This window comes from Talpa europaea (genome assembly GCF_964194135.1).
Source record: "Talpa europaea genome assembly, chromosome: 2".
NCBI classification, from domain to species: domain Eukaryota; kingdom Metazoa; phylum Chordata; class Mammalia; order Eulipotyphla; family Talpidae; genus Talpa; species Talpa europaea.
The window spans coordinates 7,887,979-7,904,504 of NC_140068.1; the positions used below are offsets into that span (position 1 = coordinate 7,887,979).

The following is a 16,526-nucleotide window of genomic DNA, read 5'->3' on the forward strand; positions in this document are numbered from 1 at the left end:
TTAGAAAGGAGAAATAGTCAAGTCAGAAAGTATGAAGTTGTCTTTGTGTGACTTTCTGAGGCTTTATTTGGAATACACAATTTTTCAGTGTGGTTTGGACATAGTTTCAAATCAGTCTCTCTCCCTGCCTCTGTCATTTAAATTATTGTCCTAATGGATGAGTAGCATTACAATACTGCTGTTTACATAAATTTTATGTGCTGAACAGATGTATATCAAATCATTCAGTGACTATCAGGAAAATCATTTTTGAATAATTATGCTTTTGCCAGGAGAGTAGCACTTTAAGATGCTGTTAAAATAGGATGGGGGTGGGGGGGGGTGGGCAACAGTTGAGAACAGTACATGGAATGTGATGCTGCAGTTACTGAAAGGGCTTATCAGAAGGGGAATGACTAGTAGTTCAGAGATGTGAAGTTCCCTTGCCTAGGAGGCTTTTTTTGTTTTTTTCTTTACAGAATGGTAAAGGAGTTGGATTATTGTGAGAAATGAAATGATCTGGAGCATTACTGATTTAGAGCACGTTTATCATTCTGAAAGTCAGGCTAAATAATGCTCTTACCACATTGACATTCTACAGAAGGAAAAGCGAGTAGGAAAAAAATTAAAATAGACACTGGAGAGTTAAGAAAGGGATAGAATTCTGATTCTATTCATACAGAAGTCTGTTCATCTCTCATTTAAAGTATCAGTAAGGAATTAGCATAGATGGCAAGATGATTAGAACAAAAGTAAATTTGGTTAAATTTTCAGGTGGTAAATACCCTCTCCTGGTTGTCAAGAATTTAAAATCAAATTTAGAAAAACTCACATAAGGAATTTGTCTTGAAGTCACTTATTTGATTAAAATGTAAAATCAAGTGTATCTTAAGAGCTGGCCCAACTTTGCCTCAGAGTCTTTAACTCATTTCTGTTTTTTTTTTTTTTTAAAGATTTATTTATTTATGCATACAACAGCTGGGGTACAGACCAGAGATGCAGGAGGAGAGAGGATCCATCAGAGACAGAGTGGGGAACAGAACAGGCAGGCTGACTGAAATACACTGCTGAGGGGAGCAGTGGGGAGACAGGAGAGGTCTGCCTTGCCATGTGGGTTGCTCCCTGGCGGGCCGGGGATCGAACTCGTGCTGCAGAGGCTGCCATTGCTTCATAGTGCAGTGCTTAACCCCTTGTGCCACCAAGGAGGCTCCTGCACTCATTTCTGCCAGTTGTAACCATGGGTCTCAGCAGACTTCACGTAGAAACTAGAGGTCACATAAAAACTAGAGAGCCAGTTGCCATTTCTGATTGACTTCTGCTGAAAGTAGCGTTCATTTACCTTGTGTGTCTATCGAAATGGATATTTTTTACAGTGAGGGAAGGCTCGTGGATGCAGGATGATGTCGCATAGTGGGAGATGTGTACCATGAAACATTCCAGTCCATTCTCCCATCCACTGCCAAAAGAGCCTTTGTGAACTATTTTAAGGTTTTGAAAGCAAAAATGCAAAATATAAAAATGTCGTTTTTCCCTTATTTCCCTAGAGTAAAATAGTGAGAGTATTAAACTTATGGCAAAAGAACAATGTCTTTAAGAGTGAAATCATTCAGCCTCTCTTGGACATGGCCGCAGGGATTCCTCCGCCAGTTGTCACTCCTGTTTTGGCCAGTGCAACCGCTGCTATGAGCAACACCCCAGGTATGCTGCTTTGGCGGAGATTTGTTTTTAAATATTCTACTCTTAGGTGATTATTTATATATACAATAATAATGGGAGTGGTACAGGAGAATTTGTCTCACATTAGGTAATGAAAGAAAATGTCTCAGAAATTATCTAAAACTAGAAAACTGTTTTTAAATCCCTGGAAACAATTGCAGTGAACTTTAGGAAACTGGTGTGTCATTTAGTTTTTTCTTAATTGGGCAGTCTGTAATGTTTTACACTTGCATATAAATCAGCTTGATATTCACAGTGTGCTAGGGAAATTAATTACAGTGTACCCTAAAAATGAGTTAGTGGAGGAAATTTTGAATACTTTAGTAATTTCAAAATCATGGTTTTGAGGTATTTAAATGGCATTTAAATATTTTTACTATATTTCAGAAAATTACATTTGTTAATATTTTGGTAAATAGTTTTGTATGTATCTGAAGATACACATTTTTGAGCAGCAGTAGTTTTATACATGCTATTTTATAATATTTTCATTAAAAATTATATTTTCAGTGTTTTCTATGTCATTTAGTTTTTCTCCCATGGTTGAGATTTTTAGTAACTGCTAGTATTGGAGGTGCCATTAAACTAGTAGCTTAGTTAACTGAGGACAGGTATGGACAGATCTTTTCAATATTTTTTCTTTTTTTTAGCCTACCTTAGCAGTGGCTTTTCAAAATGAAGGCAGTAAAATAAAAACATTTATATACACTTACGTGATTTGTAACTGTGATAGCAGATTTCTCTTTCTAATTTATTTTTTGGGGTGGTCGTGATGTCTTTTTCAAAAGGAACTCCTGTGACACCTGTTACGCCAGCCAATGTGGTTCAAGGTTTACCCGATCCGTGGGTATCACAGATAACAAATACAGATACACTTGCAGCCGTAGCTCAGATCTTACAAAGTCCACAAGGCCAACAGGTGAGCAGCTTTATTGTTATGTTGACTGTGATTTATAATTCATTTTTTTTCTGAAGAGTTGTTTCATGTTTCACCTAAGGAGTATGTGTTTTTTATTAATATTTCATAAAAGTGGAATCACACTCTGGATGGTGTTCTGTCACTTGCTTTTTTTATTTAGTAAAGCATCATGAACATGTATATGCCATTAAAGATGTAGCGCATAGTTTGTGTTAAACATTGTTAGGTGCTATTGTTACTCTAGTAACAAGGCCGGGAGGTGTTCTGTGTTGAAGAAAGACAGTTTTTTTTCTTAGGGAAGACAGTAAAAAAGAAAAAAGAATAATAGTCCCTTAGGTGCAAACAAAACATGACTTAAGGTAAATTTAGACTGCCTAGTTTGGGGAAAGACATCAGAATTAGAGAGGGGAGCCAAGAGAAGGTGTCTCTGGCATTTGACTTGAACAGAAGGAGTCATGGCAGGATTTGAGGACAGGAGTAAGTTTTAAGTTTAGCTAGAAGTCCAGAGGTTTGGGAAATAGCATGTTTGGTGTAGACATGCAAGGACGGCTTTTGTGAGTGGGACATTCGAAGTAGAGGGGACTCACACTACATGTGTGAATTAATTCCAGGAATAGGAAAGATTGATGTGTTTAAGAATATTGAGGTATTCCACTAATACTTATATATATTTTTCATGTTCAAGTCCTTTTACTACTCTTAGTTAAGGTTTATAGCTTCACTTTTCTTTGTAGGTCCTTCCCTTCTCTTTGATTTATTTCTAAGAATAAATTTGAATGGATTTGATTTTTTGGTAACCAGTCTCAGTCTAATACTCAATTTCCAACGGATTCTCTTTCGTTTTCTAATTAAAACCAATTGTAATTAAAACATAATCATAATTCTCTGTTTTCATTAAATTTTTAACATGCATATTTTTCTTACTGCATCTCATTCAGAATGAGATTTTATTTTAACAAGAGCACTCTTTTTTAAAGACTCAATAGAATTATCTCTTTAGTGTTGATTTTGTCTTGAGATATCATATTCTTTATTAGGGACATATTCTGCTTATCCTAGATGATAATGTTTTTAAAACTTTATCAATGGAGATAGTAGTTTGGTTTTTCTTCTTTAGTTAGCAGATCTGATGAGAACTATATTACTAGAATTTCTCAATGATTCAGCATTGCAATCCTATATACCCCAACAAACACAAACTATGACATTCCTTTTTGCATTTAACAGTTTTTAACTTTTGTTTTACTTTGTAAGCTCTTTTGCAATAATTTTCAACTACCTTGAAGTGAGAGATGGGTTCCTAATTTTTATCATCTATTCTGAGTTTTAAAATCAGGGCTACTTGTTCCTTCATCAGGCCCAAATAAGCATTTACCTTTCTCTGCATTCTGTGTAAGATAACATGGCTTCTTTCTGCCCCAGAAGGTTTGTGTGTGCTTACTCAGAAAACTGCCAGGGTTTGGTGTGTTGGGGGATTGTTTTTTGATCCTTTTTCAGTTTCTTCTTTGGTTATTGTTAAAATATTTACTTACTTTGTCTTCCTAGACTTCAATAGTAGACTTTTGTTAGTATTTCATAGTTTTACATAATTTTTTTATAATAAGCTTCCTAACTTTCATACACATCGATGACTATATATTGTACTTTCTTGCTTTTTAAATTTGTGCTTACTGGAGTTTTTGGTTTTATATTCCATTACCACCTTAGTTCACCTTTAGTTTTGGAATGTCTTAAGTGGCATTTGTTCTTTTTGCATCTTCTCTTTTTGATCCATCATTTTGTTCTTCTGCAAAAGTAATCTTTAAAAATGGTCTTAGGTATCTTAAACATATACTTAGGAGCATGCATTGCATTGCATAGGATGAAACCCAACCTCGCTGTCTTGTCCTTTAAAATTATTTTCATTGTTACCTGTTAACCTTTTGCCAGAATATTCTACTTTTCCTAGATGATAGTATCTTTTTTTAAAAAAAAAAGATTTATTTATTTATGCATACAAGAGCTGGGGTTCAGACCAGAGATTGCGGGGGGGGGGTGAGAGGATTCACTAGAGACAGAGTGGGGAACAGAATAGGCAGACTGACCTAAGTACTCTGCTGAGGTAAGCAGCGGGTGACACGGGAGAGCTCTGCTACGCCATGTGGGTTGCTTCCAGCCAGGGGATCGAACTCGTGCTGCTGAGGTTGAGGACAGCTTTATAGGTTGCATCTTAACCCCTTGCACCACCAGGGAGGGCTCTGAAGACCCTCTTTGCTCATATTACTTCCCTTTTACTATTTTCTTCTCTGCTTTTCTTAGGTTTTATTCTCCTTTCACCATTCTCATCAAATCATACTATTTTTTTTAAGATTTATTTTTTTATTTATGCATACAAGAACTGGGGTGTAGGTCAGAGTGCTAGTGAGAGGATTTACCAGAGACAGAGTGGGGAGCAGAACAGGCGGATCTACTGAAATATACTGCTGAGGGGAAAAGCAGGCAAGACAGGAGAGGTCTGTGTGGGGTTAGCTCCGTGGCCAGGGATTGAATTCAGGCCACAGTAGTGCTAGCATGATAGAGACTTAGGTTCTATGCAACCAGGGAGGCCCCAAATTATACTTCTTAGGAGTTTGTTTTCTGATGTCCAGTGGGATTGTGTTACTTCCCTGATGCTTGTTTTTTATTAATTCAACCTTTATTTAGTCAAACATTTTTGGGGACCTGCATTGTTGAGGCACTGTGCTTTGTGCTTAAATATGTGAGAGAAATATTTTCTGGCCTATGGAAGCCAAGGTAAAATTAAATGTATAAAAGTAATCTAAATTGAAAATTATTTAATAATGTAGTAATGAAATGACTCAGAATTCAGAATTAGAGCTAATGCATTTGCTACCTGTTTGATTGCAGTAGCCTCATCCTTGTGTTTCTACCTTTGCACTGCTACAGTCTCCTCCTAGTGCCCCTGGCAGTGTGACCCTTTGAAAGTGTATGATCATTTGACTTGAGCTCAGCATCCCTCAGTAACTCCCTTGGGTAGTCAAAAGAGGAAAAACCAAAGTCTAAACAGTCACATCACCAGACCCTGTATGTTATGTTCTCTGCTTGATCCGTTGCTCCCTTTTGAGCATTTTCTATGACCCAGGGAGACACTGTCTCATGCTGCTCTTCTTTTATATTGTCATCTGCTTCCCTTCATCATTCCTTTCCCCGTTGACTTATTCTGACCTGATCACTGTGGCCTTTTTGGCGTTGCTTAAATACTGTCTTGAAATCTTTATACTTGTTTTTTCTTACACGGAAAACTCTTTCCCTGTATTCATGTAGTTTCTTTCAACTTGCTTATTATGTCTTTATATAATGTCCCCTCAGTAAGGGCTCAGATAACCATTTAACACTGCAAACTCTCCTTTTTATCCCGTGCCCACTTTCTATCACCTGTCTTATTTCCTTCCTCAGCACTTTTCTCCTGACTGGATTATGTGTTCAACAAAGGCAAGGATTTGGGTTTTTTTCTCTGTCTCACGGCTATATTTGCAGTAGGTTAGTGTAGATAGATGTTCAGCATATTTTTGTAGAATGAGTGAATAACATTCAGAAGCATGGAGGCATAACTATTTGGTATACCAAAGATATTTTAGAGTTGGATTGTGTGGAAGGTAGGATGGTCTGTACCTTCGTTTAATGACAAAATTGAAAGGGTATACCTAAGTGTGGGACTTGAGTTTCATAAGACATAAATGATAGGCTGGGAAATAAAGGGTTTACATACTGAGCAATGAGGGAATTGCCAGAGATTTTTATGTTGAAATCACATACCTGAGCAGAACTTCAACTGATAGAAGTCTAGAGAGAGGAGATATCTTTGCTTTGCTAACAAATGATAATGAAGGGAAGTGATGAATATGTAAAAAAAAAATAGTGGGATTATGGATTCTGTAAAAAGACCACTGCCCAGAAAAAAAGGCCATGGGAGGGACATTCTAGCATTTAAGAAATGTAAAACATATTTTAAAAGGAGCAGTTAAAATGTGTAAAGGAGAAAGAGGACATTATTCCCTCCTTCCTCACTTCCCCCTTTCTTTCCTTCAGTCCGTCCTTGTTCTGCAACTTCCTGAATGTGGTTACTTCACTGTCACCTGTAAATAAATAGATAGACAGATTTTTTTTTGACTTAATCTCCAGGTGACTAGTTTGTTAATGTACTGGTTTAGATAGGCATGAAATATTTTGCTTACTGTGATATTACAAGGTGGTGTTTGTGTCTTATATTGAACTTCAAGAACGCAAATGTCTAGTTTAGAAATAGTTTTACTATTTTTATTTTCCTATTTCAAACTGAGTTTTCAGATTTAATTCAGGTTTAGAAATATATCGATTACTTCTATGATGTATGTAGGACTTAACTGTGAACTATCTTCAAGATCTTACTATTGTCTTAGTTTTTTTAAAGGGATGGGTAAATAGGAGGGAACAGGAATTTCTTTCAACTCTCAGTGACCCTGTTATAGGACAGGGAGAGGGGCAGCCCAAACCCCGCAAACATCCCTATTCTAAATGGGTTCTGCCATCCGCCGCATCAACACAAAACATAGGAGACTTTAATGGGAAGGAACTTTAATACAACTAGGAAACAATACAGGAAAGGCAAAGAGTCTAGTTTCTAAATGAAGCACCCAAAGTTACCCATTCCCTCGTGGGTAAAAGTCCATCCATATGGGAATGGCCCAGAGCAAGGCCCCAAAGCCTGCCACAAGTCTAAAGCATCTTCCAGTGGGGACCCACAGAAAAGGGTCAGAAACAACCAGACCAGCCCGGAAGCAAAAGAGCAAAATCAACATCAAGATAAAAGCTGCCATTGTCACCTCCCCACAGGTCTCACGCACATCTGTGTCACCCAGTCCACGACCAAAAGACAAGCGCAGTTTCTTCATGCGTCTCTAGGCTCCATGCGCTTCCTCCAGGTCTCCTGGCTCCATCCTGCTTCCTTCCTCAGTCTCTTCTGCAGCTTCTTTTCCTCTCTTCCTGCTCAGCTCCACCCTCTCTTAGCAATCTCTTAAAATCTTAAAATCTTAAATCTTAAAATCTCTTAGCAAGTCACTACAAACAAATTAGACACAGACACACAGAATCTTCACAAAGCCTAAGCCAGTTTTTCAACAGCAAATCGACATATGAAACAAACACACTGGAGAAACCAAAAATCACATTTGCGCTTATGATAGCCAGTGCCATAGGGAAGCCCAATTTCCCCATGGGGCTGACTAACCACGGATGGCTCTGTCCTAAATCTTCGTGGTCGCCAAATCTGTTATAGGACAGGAGAGGGGCAGCCCAAACCCATTTAGAATAGGCAGGTTTGCGGAGTTTGGGCTGCCCCTCTCCCTTTCCTATAACAACCCTATCACTTAAGGAAACTAGTTTCCTTGGTTTCAGGTTCTGCTCTAAGAAATATATTTCACTGGTTTTCCTGCCTTCAGGAAACGTGTTAATCAGATGGCAAATTTGAAAGATGGCAGAAGCTGTTACCAGATATTGTCATTCCACAAATGATTGAAGACTTAGGACGGGATGAAAAGCTTAGTGAAAAAAATCAGTCTGCTTGTGATGAGTTCTTTATCAATTTATCATGACAGGACCATTTTATTTTGTTTAAAGTTCTCTAATTTTCCAGAAGCAAGAGAAATTTATTAAGGACTGTGTTATGTATGGAAAACACAAAAAAATCTTTACAGAACAATTAACTCTTGTTTTGTGTTAGTGTGTGTATATATATTTTTTCTTGATTTCCAAAGACTATAGAATGATTAATTTATTGACTAAGTTTTAGATGGGCATTTTTATGATAAAACCCAGGGTTGCTTGTAATAATTTTCTTTCTTCCCCCTCTAGCTTCAGCAGTTAATACAAACTCTACAGATACAACAGCAGAAGCCTCAACCTTCCATTCTGCAGGCCCTGGATGCCGGTCTTGTTGTCCAGTTGCAGGCTCTTACGGCACAGCTTACAGCTGCAGCTGCAGCAGCCAACACCCTTAATCCCTTAGAACAGGGAGTGTCTTTTAACAAGGTAGAAATTAAGATACTACATCTGTTCTATATGATGTATTAAATTTTGTATGCTGTCATCTGGATTCTAGTTCAGGAAATTACATGTATTATAGAATTGTTTTAATATCCACTGTACTGTGTAAGGCATTATAAATTTTACAAAGTTCAAACTTTTTAAAGACGAAGAAATTTTATAATTCTTCTTGAACCATTTGGAATATTTTTGACTAAAGGTAACTGGTCAGTAAAATTTTGTATTCACCATTAAGGCATATGGTTATTTTATGAATTCTCTAAGTTCCTTTATGGATATTACAAATATGTTAGTTATATGCTATAATTTTAACTCACTCTAATTATTATTGTTCAGTATGTCATAGTTCAAAGGAAAACAGTCATTTTAAATTATCAGTATACTTTAATATATGATAAATTGAGGCCTAGCAGAAAAGGATAATGTTTTTAAAGTTGGATTTTTTCATGTGTAATTTACTGTGTGATAACCTCGTTTCTGTTAATTTTGGAAACATTGACAAACCTTGAAAGTGTTAGCCATATTATTTTATTTCTCATACTACTATTTTCATAGGAAAGTAATTATTGAAAGTATCAGGTTGTTACTTAGACTGTTTTAGCCATCATCTTCCAAGTCTAATTTAGTCTAAATAGAGCATATAAACTCCTTTATGCTGAGCATGTAGAAGATTGAGCATTCCAAGAAGAGAACCTTATCAGAAATATATTTGTTGATTTTTGTCCTGTTACTTATCCAACTACGTTACCATTGTCGAGTCACTAAATATTTTAATCCTAATTTTCTCTTCTATAAAATTAGAATGTTAGTGTTTACTACCCATGTGTTATGATTTGCTATGTAAGGTAATGCATTTCAAAAGAAAAATCCACTTAAGTAAAATACTGTATTATACTCTAACATAAAAATGATATAAAATGCACAAATTAAGTAAGAAATAAATTAATAGCATGTAATATGCCTTCAGAATAGTACTTGTAATTTATGTTTGTGTGAAGTGCTTTTTAATTTGTCTCTTTTTCCTCCCTTTCTCCCTCCCCTGCTTCCCAGAAGTTGATGGATAGATTTGATTTTGGGGAAGATTCTGAGCATAGTGAAGAACCCAAAAAAGAAATTCCAACTTCTCAGCTGTAAGAATTGTTATGTTTTTCTTTTTAACCATAGGGGGTTTTGTTACTTTTATGAACACTGGGTGGGATGTTGTCATTTGGATGATTAAGTATACTTTGAATAAGCTGGGTGTTGAGTTCTAAAATTACAGAAAGATGGTAAAATGGTATCTTCTCGCCTCCTCAGATTATTTTGGTTCTTTCTCAGATCTTTGCAAACAGTTGGGATATATCAAAATTTTTTGTAGGACAATGGATAAATGTTGACAAGTTTAATTATGATATTTTGATATTATAAGTTATTTAACTCAATTGTAAAAATAATTGAAATATTAGGAAAGAAGCTTGTTTCTACTGCTAGTGTAGAAATTGTAGAATATTTCCCCCACTAGCTCATAGAAAAGGAGTTAAAGTGATAATGTTTAAATACTTTTCACTGTTTTTGTAAGTTTTATTGAAAATTTTCTTAACGTGCTAATGTGAAAAGTTCTAATTGGTTTGCACTTGATAGCATGAAGCAGTAATATCAGATCGTCACCCAGGCTTCTCTAGCTGGTATCCATCTATTCACTTTTAAAGAGTATATTTTTACTTTTGTCTATTAATGTTCTGGAACATTCCATTTTTTATGTTACTGTTTCAAAAATAAACATTGTATAATGATTTTATGAAATTGGCTTTTTCTTTAGAGTATAGGCATTTTCATGGAATATTTGCTGGGTTTTAAATTATATTTCTATTTGTTTTTGTTTTAGTTCTCATGTTTCAGAATCTGTGAACAATTCCATTTTTCATCAGATAGCAGAACAACTACAGCAGCAAAACCTTGAACATCTCAGACAGCAGCTTTTGGAACAACAGCAGCCTCAAAAGGTTTATAACCCCATCTTGTGGTCTTCAGAGTTACTGCTTTCTATAACCTATAAATTGGTGTTTCTGTTAGCTTTGACTTTACAGAGTATTTTCTCATCTATTTAGTTTTTACTACCTACTTTATTTCCTTTCTTAAGTATGACGATTTTCTTCAACAGTGTAATACTAGGAAGATCAGTCTTTTCAGGACCTTCAGAGTGTTTTCTATAATCAGTGTGTTCTGACAACTTTGAATCCAGAGAGCATTGTAGAAATTTCAGTATATAGGAATTAGAGAAAACAGATGGTATTTCAGTATTATAACTTCAAATTTCATGTGCTTTCCAATTTCCTATCAAGTAGTAATGGTGATGGTAGTGTTACTGTTGATAGTGATGACAGAGTAGTTTGCTATCTTGAATTAGGCTATTACCACGTGGCTGGACTTTATTAGGCAGAATTACATTTAATGTTTATGAGATAGGCATTATGACAGCCATTATATATACACCAAGGAAATTAAAGCTTGTAATGAAATTTAAGTATACAACTAATGTCATATAGTATCAGCCCTAAGATTCACACACTATTTATAGCTAAGAAGTTATAAACACTTCTGAAGCATAACATTCCCATTGAGAATTTATCATGGATGGTAAAATGTGGAAAAATAATCACTTTAGAATTGATAAAATATATCAAATTGCAGAGCTAGGATTAAATTAATTGCAAAGCCTGTTTTTGTGTATATGAGAAATATTTATAGATGTAAGCTGTTCAGAAACAGTTTTAGTAAACTCCCCCCACTCACATTCTTCCTAATATTAAAATTTTTAGTGCTAATGAATTTAACCACATACTACACCTTTAAAAAAAAAATTATTTATTTATTTGTACAAGCATTGGGTACAGTCAGAAGCGCCGGAGGGTGAGAGAATTCACCAGAGCCAGAACGGGGAACAGAACAGGCAGTCTGATGAGGTACACTGCTGAGGGGTGCAGCGGGTGGCAGGAGAGGTCTGCACACCATGTGGGACCCTCGCCCAGCGGCCGGGGATTGAACCGGCGCTGCAGAGGCTGCGGGCAGCTTCACAACCCAGCGCTCAACCGCTGCGCCACCAGGGAGGCCCCACATACTACATACACCTTTTAAAAGTATGAGCAAGGCATTGTTAGATAAGTGATATATACCAAGATGAACAGTATAAGATCTAGCTTCAAATAGTCTCTTCTCTAAGGAAGCAGTTAAATCTGTGTGAACCCAAAGCAGAATTCTAATTTCCGTAATACAGGCACAAGTGACAGACAGGAAATCTGTAAAGGGATGCATTTACTTTACATTGAAGAATTAGCAAACCTTAGACATTGTTGGGCTCTGGATTTGAGCTTTTAATATGAATAGTAAACAAAATACTTGCTAGATTGGAACTTACAAGAATTCTATACTTTGTTTTGAAGAAATAATTCTGATGGTTAGCGTTGTGCTAAATTTTATATAAAGTAGATATACCTGCTTGAGAATTTAAAATCTTGTAGAACAGAATGAAGAACATTTGTATGTTATTTTAAGAAAGCACAGGTTGTAATTCACGGAAAAGAAACAGGTTGTCATTGTTAAAATATAATATCAAAGAGCTGTCACCAGAGGCAAGAGGTCATAGTAATTGAAGAGTTTAAACACCAGATTTGTTCAGCTATAAATGTGACATTTTTGAATTGTCTTAGTTTGTTTCATTTCAGAAGTTTTAGCAGAAACAGTAAAATCCAGTTAGTACTCTTGCTAATTAACACCAAGTTATTGAAAGTTACTAGAAACTTGAGAGTGATTCTGTCTTAAAACTCTCACCTACCACAAAAGATAGAACTCTGGATTTAGTTAATTGCTCTATACATTATCTCCAAAATTTTAGAGCATACAGTAATAAGATCCCTTTGAAAGGAGTAGATGTTCTTAAAAGCTTCGTTGTTCAAAATTGAGTGCTGAAGAAAAGGGAATGGTGAAGAAAAAAAGCAACTTTTCTTATGAATAAGGTGGGTAGTGATTAAAACCTATCACAAATTTAGAATTGGAAAGTATATCAACAGTAATAGTTACATTTGATAAATTATGTAATTGGCTCCTCAAACCCGTTCCCTTAGTGTATTTAAGATAGTGAAATGTGCAGAAAAATGAATTAAGCTTTTTGTTTACCAGTATGCTTAAAATATGGCTGTTTAAAAGCCATTAGTGTATTTGAAAAAAGAGTAGATTTGCTACTGCCACTCTACTCATTGTAGCCTGACTACACCTGTAGGTAGTACCTGTTGAGGTCTAGTATCCTTAACAGTAAAAAGCCATTGAAAAGTGGGAGTATTTTCAGAGACTAGCTGAATTGTGAAGGGACTGGCGGTCATGTTCTAAGGGGGCTGACTTCTGTTGCCTTAGTAAATTAGAGTTCATATTTTTGTTAGTTGTTTTATAAGAATATTCAAAAGATGTCAGGAGACAAAACGAAAATGCTGATGATGAAAATGGTAAGATTAATATAATAGCTTTTTAAGAGTGTTAAGGGAATAAAGACTATAGAAGATTCAGCCATATCATAAAGAGCTATCGGTGGGATATCAGAAATATGTAACTCATTTTACTTAGGTAATTTTTATAAGAGAATATAATAGAAAGATTAGACTGGAACATGATAAAGTCTTAAGATGTTGTTTATTTAGAGTCCAGAGTTGTTTTAGAGTTGATGTCTGTAGTCTCAAATAGATTGCACTCAGAGTATGGAGTAGGGTTATTAGTCAAATCCAAGAAAAATTTCAGGCCTTTGAAAAAAATTTTCTTAAAAGCTGGAAAAAAAAAGAGGAAAATGTATTAATGACTGATAAATATGTGATAATGTGAGTTAATCCAACCTCGAAAGAACTCTGCTGTATGCTATTATCCCTGTATTCTAATTTCAAAAGAAATTTTATTACTGCTTTGTATAAAGACATTGTTGAAGACACTGCAGATATATACCAATATATATACTAAGGATGTATACTAGAAGAAAGTCATTTGCCTTCTGGGTCTAATGAATCCTTTCCTGTTTTTTATCTTTTTAAGGTATCTTATAAGTAATTTACACACGTGAAATAAAGAATAGAGGAACAAACTTTATTAGGAATCGGAATGTAATTAATTGTAGCAAACCAAACGGAATAAATTTTAGTTGAATATTTAAAGAAAAATTTTTCATGGTTCTTAGTAAGGCATTTCAAGGGAAGAATTGAATTCATAAAATGGCAATCTGTTCAATTAAGCAAAACTGCTCACAAAAGAAACTGAAAAACTAAAATTGAAAACTACCAAAACTAAATTTGATTGTAAGGGGTCCTATCTAGTGGTTATACAAAGGTTACGATTAAATGAAAAATTAAGGGTGAAGGACAAATGAGTGGGATTGATAAGAGACTTAGAGTGAGTAGAGAAGTAAGAAATAAATGATATGAATATGTATGTATGTGAATTGTAAGGCTCAAGATGAAGTTGGAAATGATCTTGCTATGTTAGGAATTCTTTTGGTGTATCGTTTCAATATGCCTGGAATATGTTCTTATTTAATACATGTGTTTAGTTTGTCTTTTAGCATAAGCTTGTTAATTTTTTTTTTTTTCTGTTTAATGCTGTGGTATAGTACAGGCATTTAGTAACAGGAGTCTTTCTAATTCTAAGCATTTGTGTACTTTTAAAAATCTTGAAAATATTTTCCCTTGCTTCTTTAATGCTCTTTTTGGCTCTTAATTTTGTGCTGTTTCCTTTTCTTTCAGTTTAAATGTCATTGGAGGAAGAACAATATACTTTTAAAAAAATTTTATTGAAATATAATTGACACATAACATTTTATATAAGTTTAACTTGTATCACCTGTTGATTGGGTACATTTATGTGTTGATATGATTAACACTGGAGGGTTAACTGATATTACTGTCAAGTCATGTAATTATTTCTTTTTTGTGTTAGGAACATTTAGCTTTATTATTTATAATCACTGTAGTTGTATTCATTTAAAAGATAGGGAACTCAGATTGAACAAATAACTTGTTCACTATCCCACAGTTTGGAGTATGACAACAGCAGTATTTTTTAGTTGCTCTTTTCTATTAATTATTTTAATAGTTCTCAGCTTACAAACTACCAAGCACCATTTTTTTAATTAACCCATGACACTTTGTAAGATCATATTTTAGGGGATTTCATGTATTAAGGCATTTTTTGCCCCCATAATAATCAGTTTTCTCCTTTTCAGTTAACACCATAGTCTATGTAGTTGTTAACCAATTTTATTCTGATTAGCATCATATAAGCAGTGTCACTCTGTCAAGTTGGTTACTAGAATTCTAGTCTTGGGAAAGAAAAGGCTTCATATTGTAAATGTTTCTATAATTAGGCTTTAGTGGCATCTATTAAACCTTTTAAAAGTGTTTACCTATCTCAGATGACAAGAGTATTATTTTGTGAAATGCTAGAGAAGACAGTGGAGAAGACCTAAGTTGAGAATTGTTTTTGCTGCATCAGTGATTTTTTTTGTAGGATTTATTTATTTATGCATACAAGATCTGGTGTATACACCAGAGATGAGGGGAGCAGAACAGGCAGATCTACTGAAATACACTGCTTAGGGGAGCAGCAGGTGAGACAGGAAGGGGTTCTGCTGTATCATTTCAGTTGCTCCCTGGCCTGCTGGAGTTCAAACTTGTGCTGCAGTGGCTGTCGATAGCTTGATAGCACTGTACCTTTAACCCCTGCACCACCAGGGAAGCCCCCAGCATCAGTGATTTTTGATGTTGATATTTGAACTTGATTTTTGCTTTGTAGTTGCAATTTGTGACCTTTTTTAAAAAAAAAAAAAAATTTGACCTCTCATAACATTTTTATAAAAATGTTAATTACCATGGACATTCTAGAGTCATTCAGTGCCATTATGTGATATCCTTTATTCTCAATAATTTATATTTTCCATAATTAAAAATTTATGTGAAAACCTAATTGATCTTACCTTTCTATTCTAATTAGTACTCTCCCTTTTAATGGAAATGTCCCATCCTGTTAACTAAACTTGGATTTATACAGAATTGCAATTTTAGTTTGATTATAAAAAGATTTAATATGAATTTCTTCATTATTGGGCTCCTTTAGACATAAAAATAATGATATTTGGTCTTCAATTTTTTTATTTGCAATAATAGTTGTTATTTCCTAACATTTATGTGTTTGTATACATTTCCAATAGGCAACCCCTCAAGATAGTCAAGAAGGGACATTTGGGTCAGAGCATTCTGCCTCACCATCACAAGGGAGCAGTCAACAGCATTTCCTGGAGCCTGAAGCAAATATGGATGATTCCATAGATATTCAGCAACAGGTAAAAAGTAAATGCTTTTCTGGGTCATGAATTTGTAAAATTATTTAGAGGGAAAAATTTAAAAGTTTTAGTAACAGTAATATGCTGAATGCTTACCACCCTCCGCAAGTTCTGTATGCTAGTCATTTTACTATTAGGCATTAATGTTGCAGTGGTGGCTATCTTGTATGGCGGAGTTGTCTCAAAATAGACTAAATCTCAACCAGACTTCTTGTTTGACTTTCAAGGATATGGATATAGATGAAGGACAAGATGGAGTGGAAGAGGAGATCTTTGAACAGGAAGCAAAGAAAGTGGCTGTTCGCTCAAGATCAAGAACACATTCACGATCTCGTTCAAGGTTTTACTATAATATTTAACGTTACGCTAAATTCTTAGAATTTCAAAATCAGAATAATCTTTATTTTCTTTTATATTTATTCCTTTATTTTTATTTTTTAAAAAGATTTATTTATACAATAACTGGGGTACAGGCCAGATGTGTGGGAGGGTAAGAGGGATCAC

General features: G+C 35.0%; 1 protein-coding gene across 1 annotated transcript in view; it reads left to right on the forward strand.

The window, feature by feature from the left end:
- Positions 1 to 16,526, forward strand: part of SCAF8 (SR-related CTD associated factor 8) — a gene marked incomplete at its 5' end in the record, with an annotated part of 174,500 nt that overhangs the window by 48,872 nt on the left and 109,102 nt on the right. Inside the window, 7 exon segments of the mRNA XM_084228090.1 lie at positions 1,524 to 1,677; positions 2,484 to 2,614; positions 8,483 to 8,659; positions 9,725 to 9,804; positions 10,539 to 10,656; positions 15,891 to 16,022; positions 16,250 to 16,362. Coding sequence (XP_084084216.1) covers positions 1,524 to 1,677; positions 2,484 to 2,614; positions 8,483 to 8,659; positions 9,725 to 9,804; positions 10,539 to 10,656; positions 15,891 to 16,022; positions 16,250 to 16,362 — 905 coding nt within the window.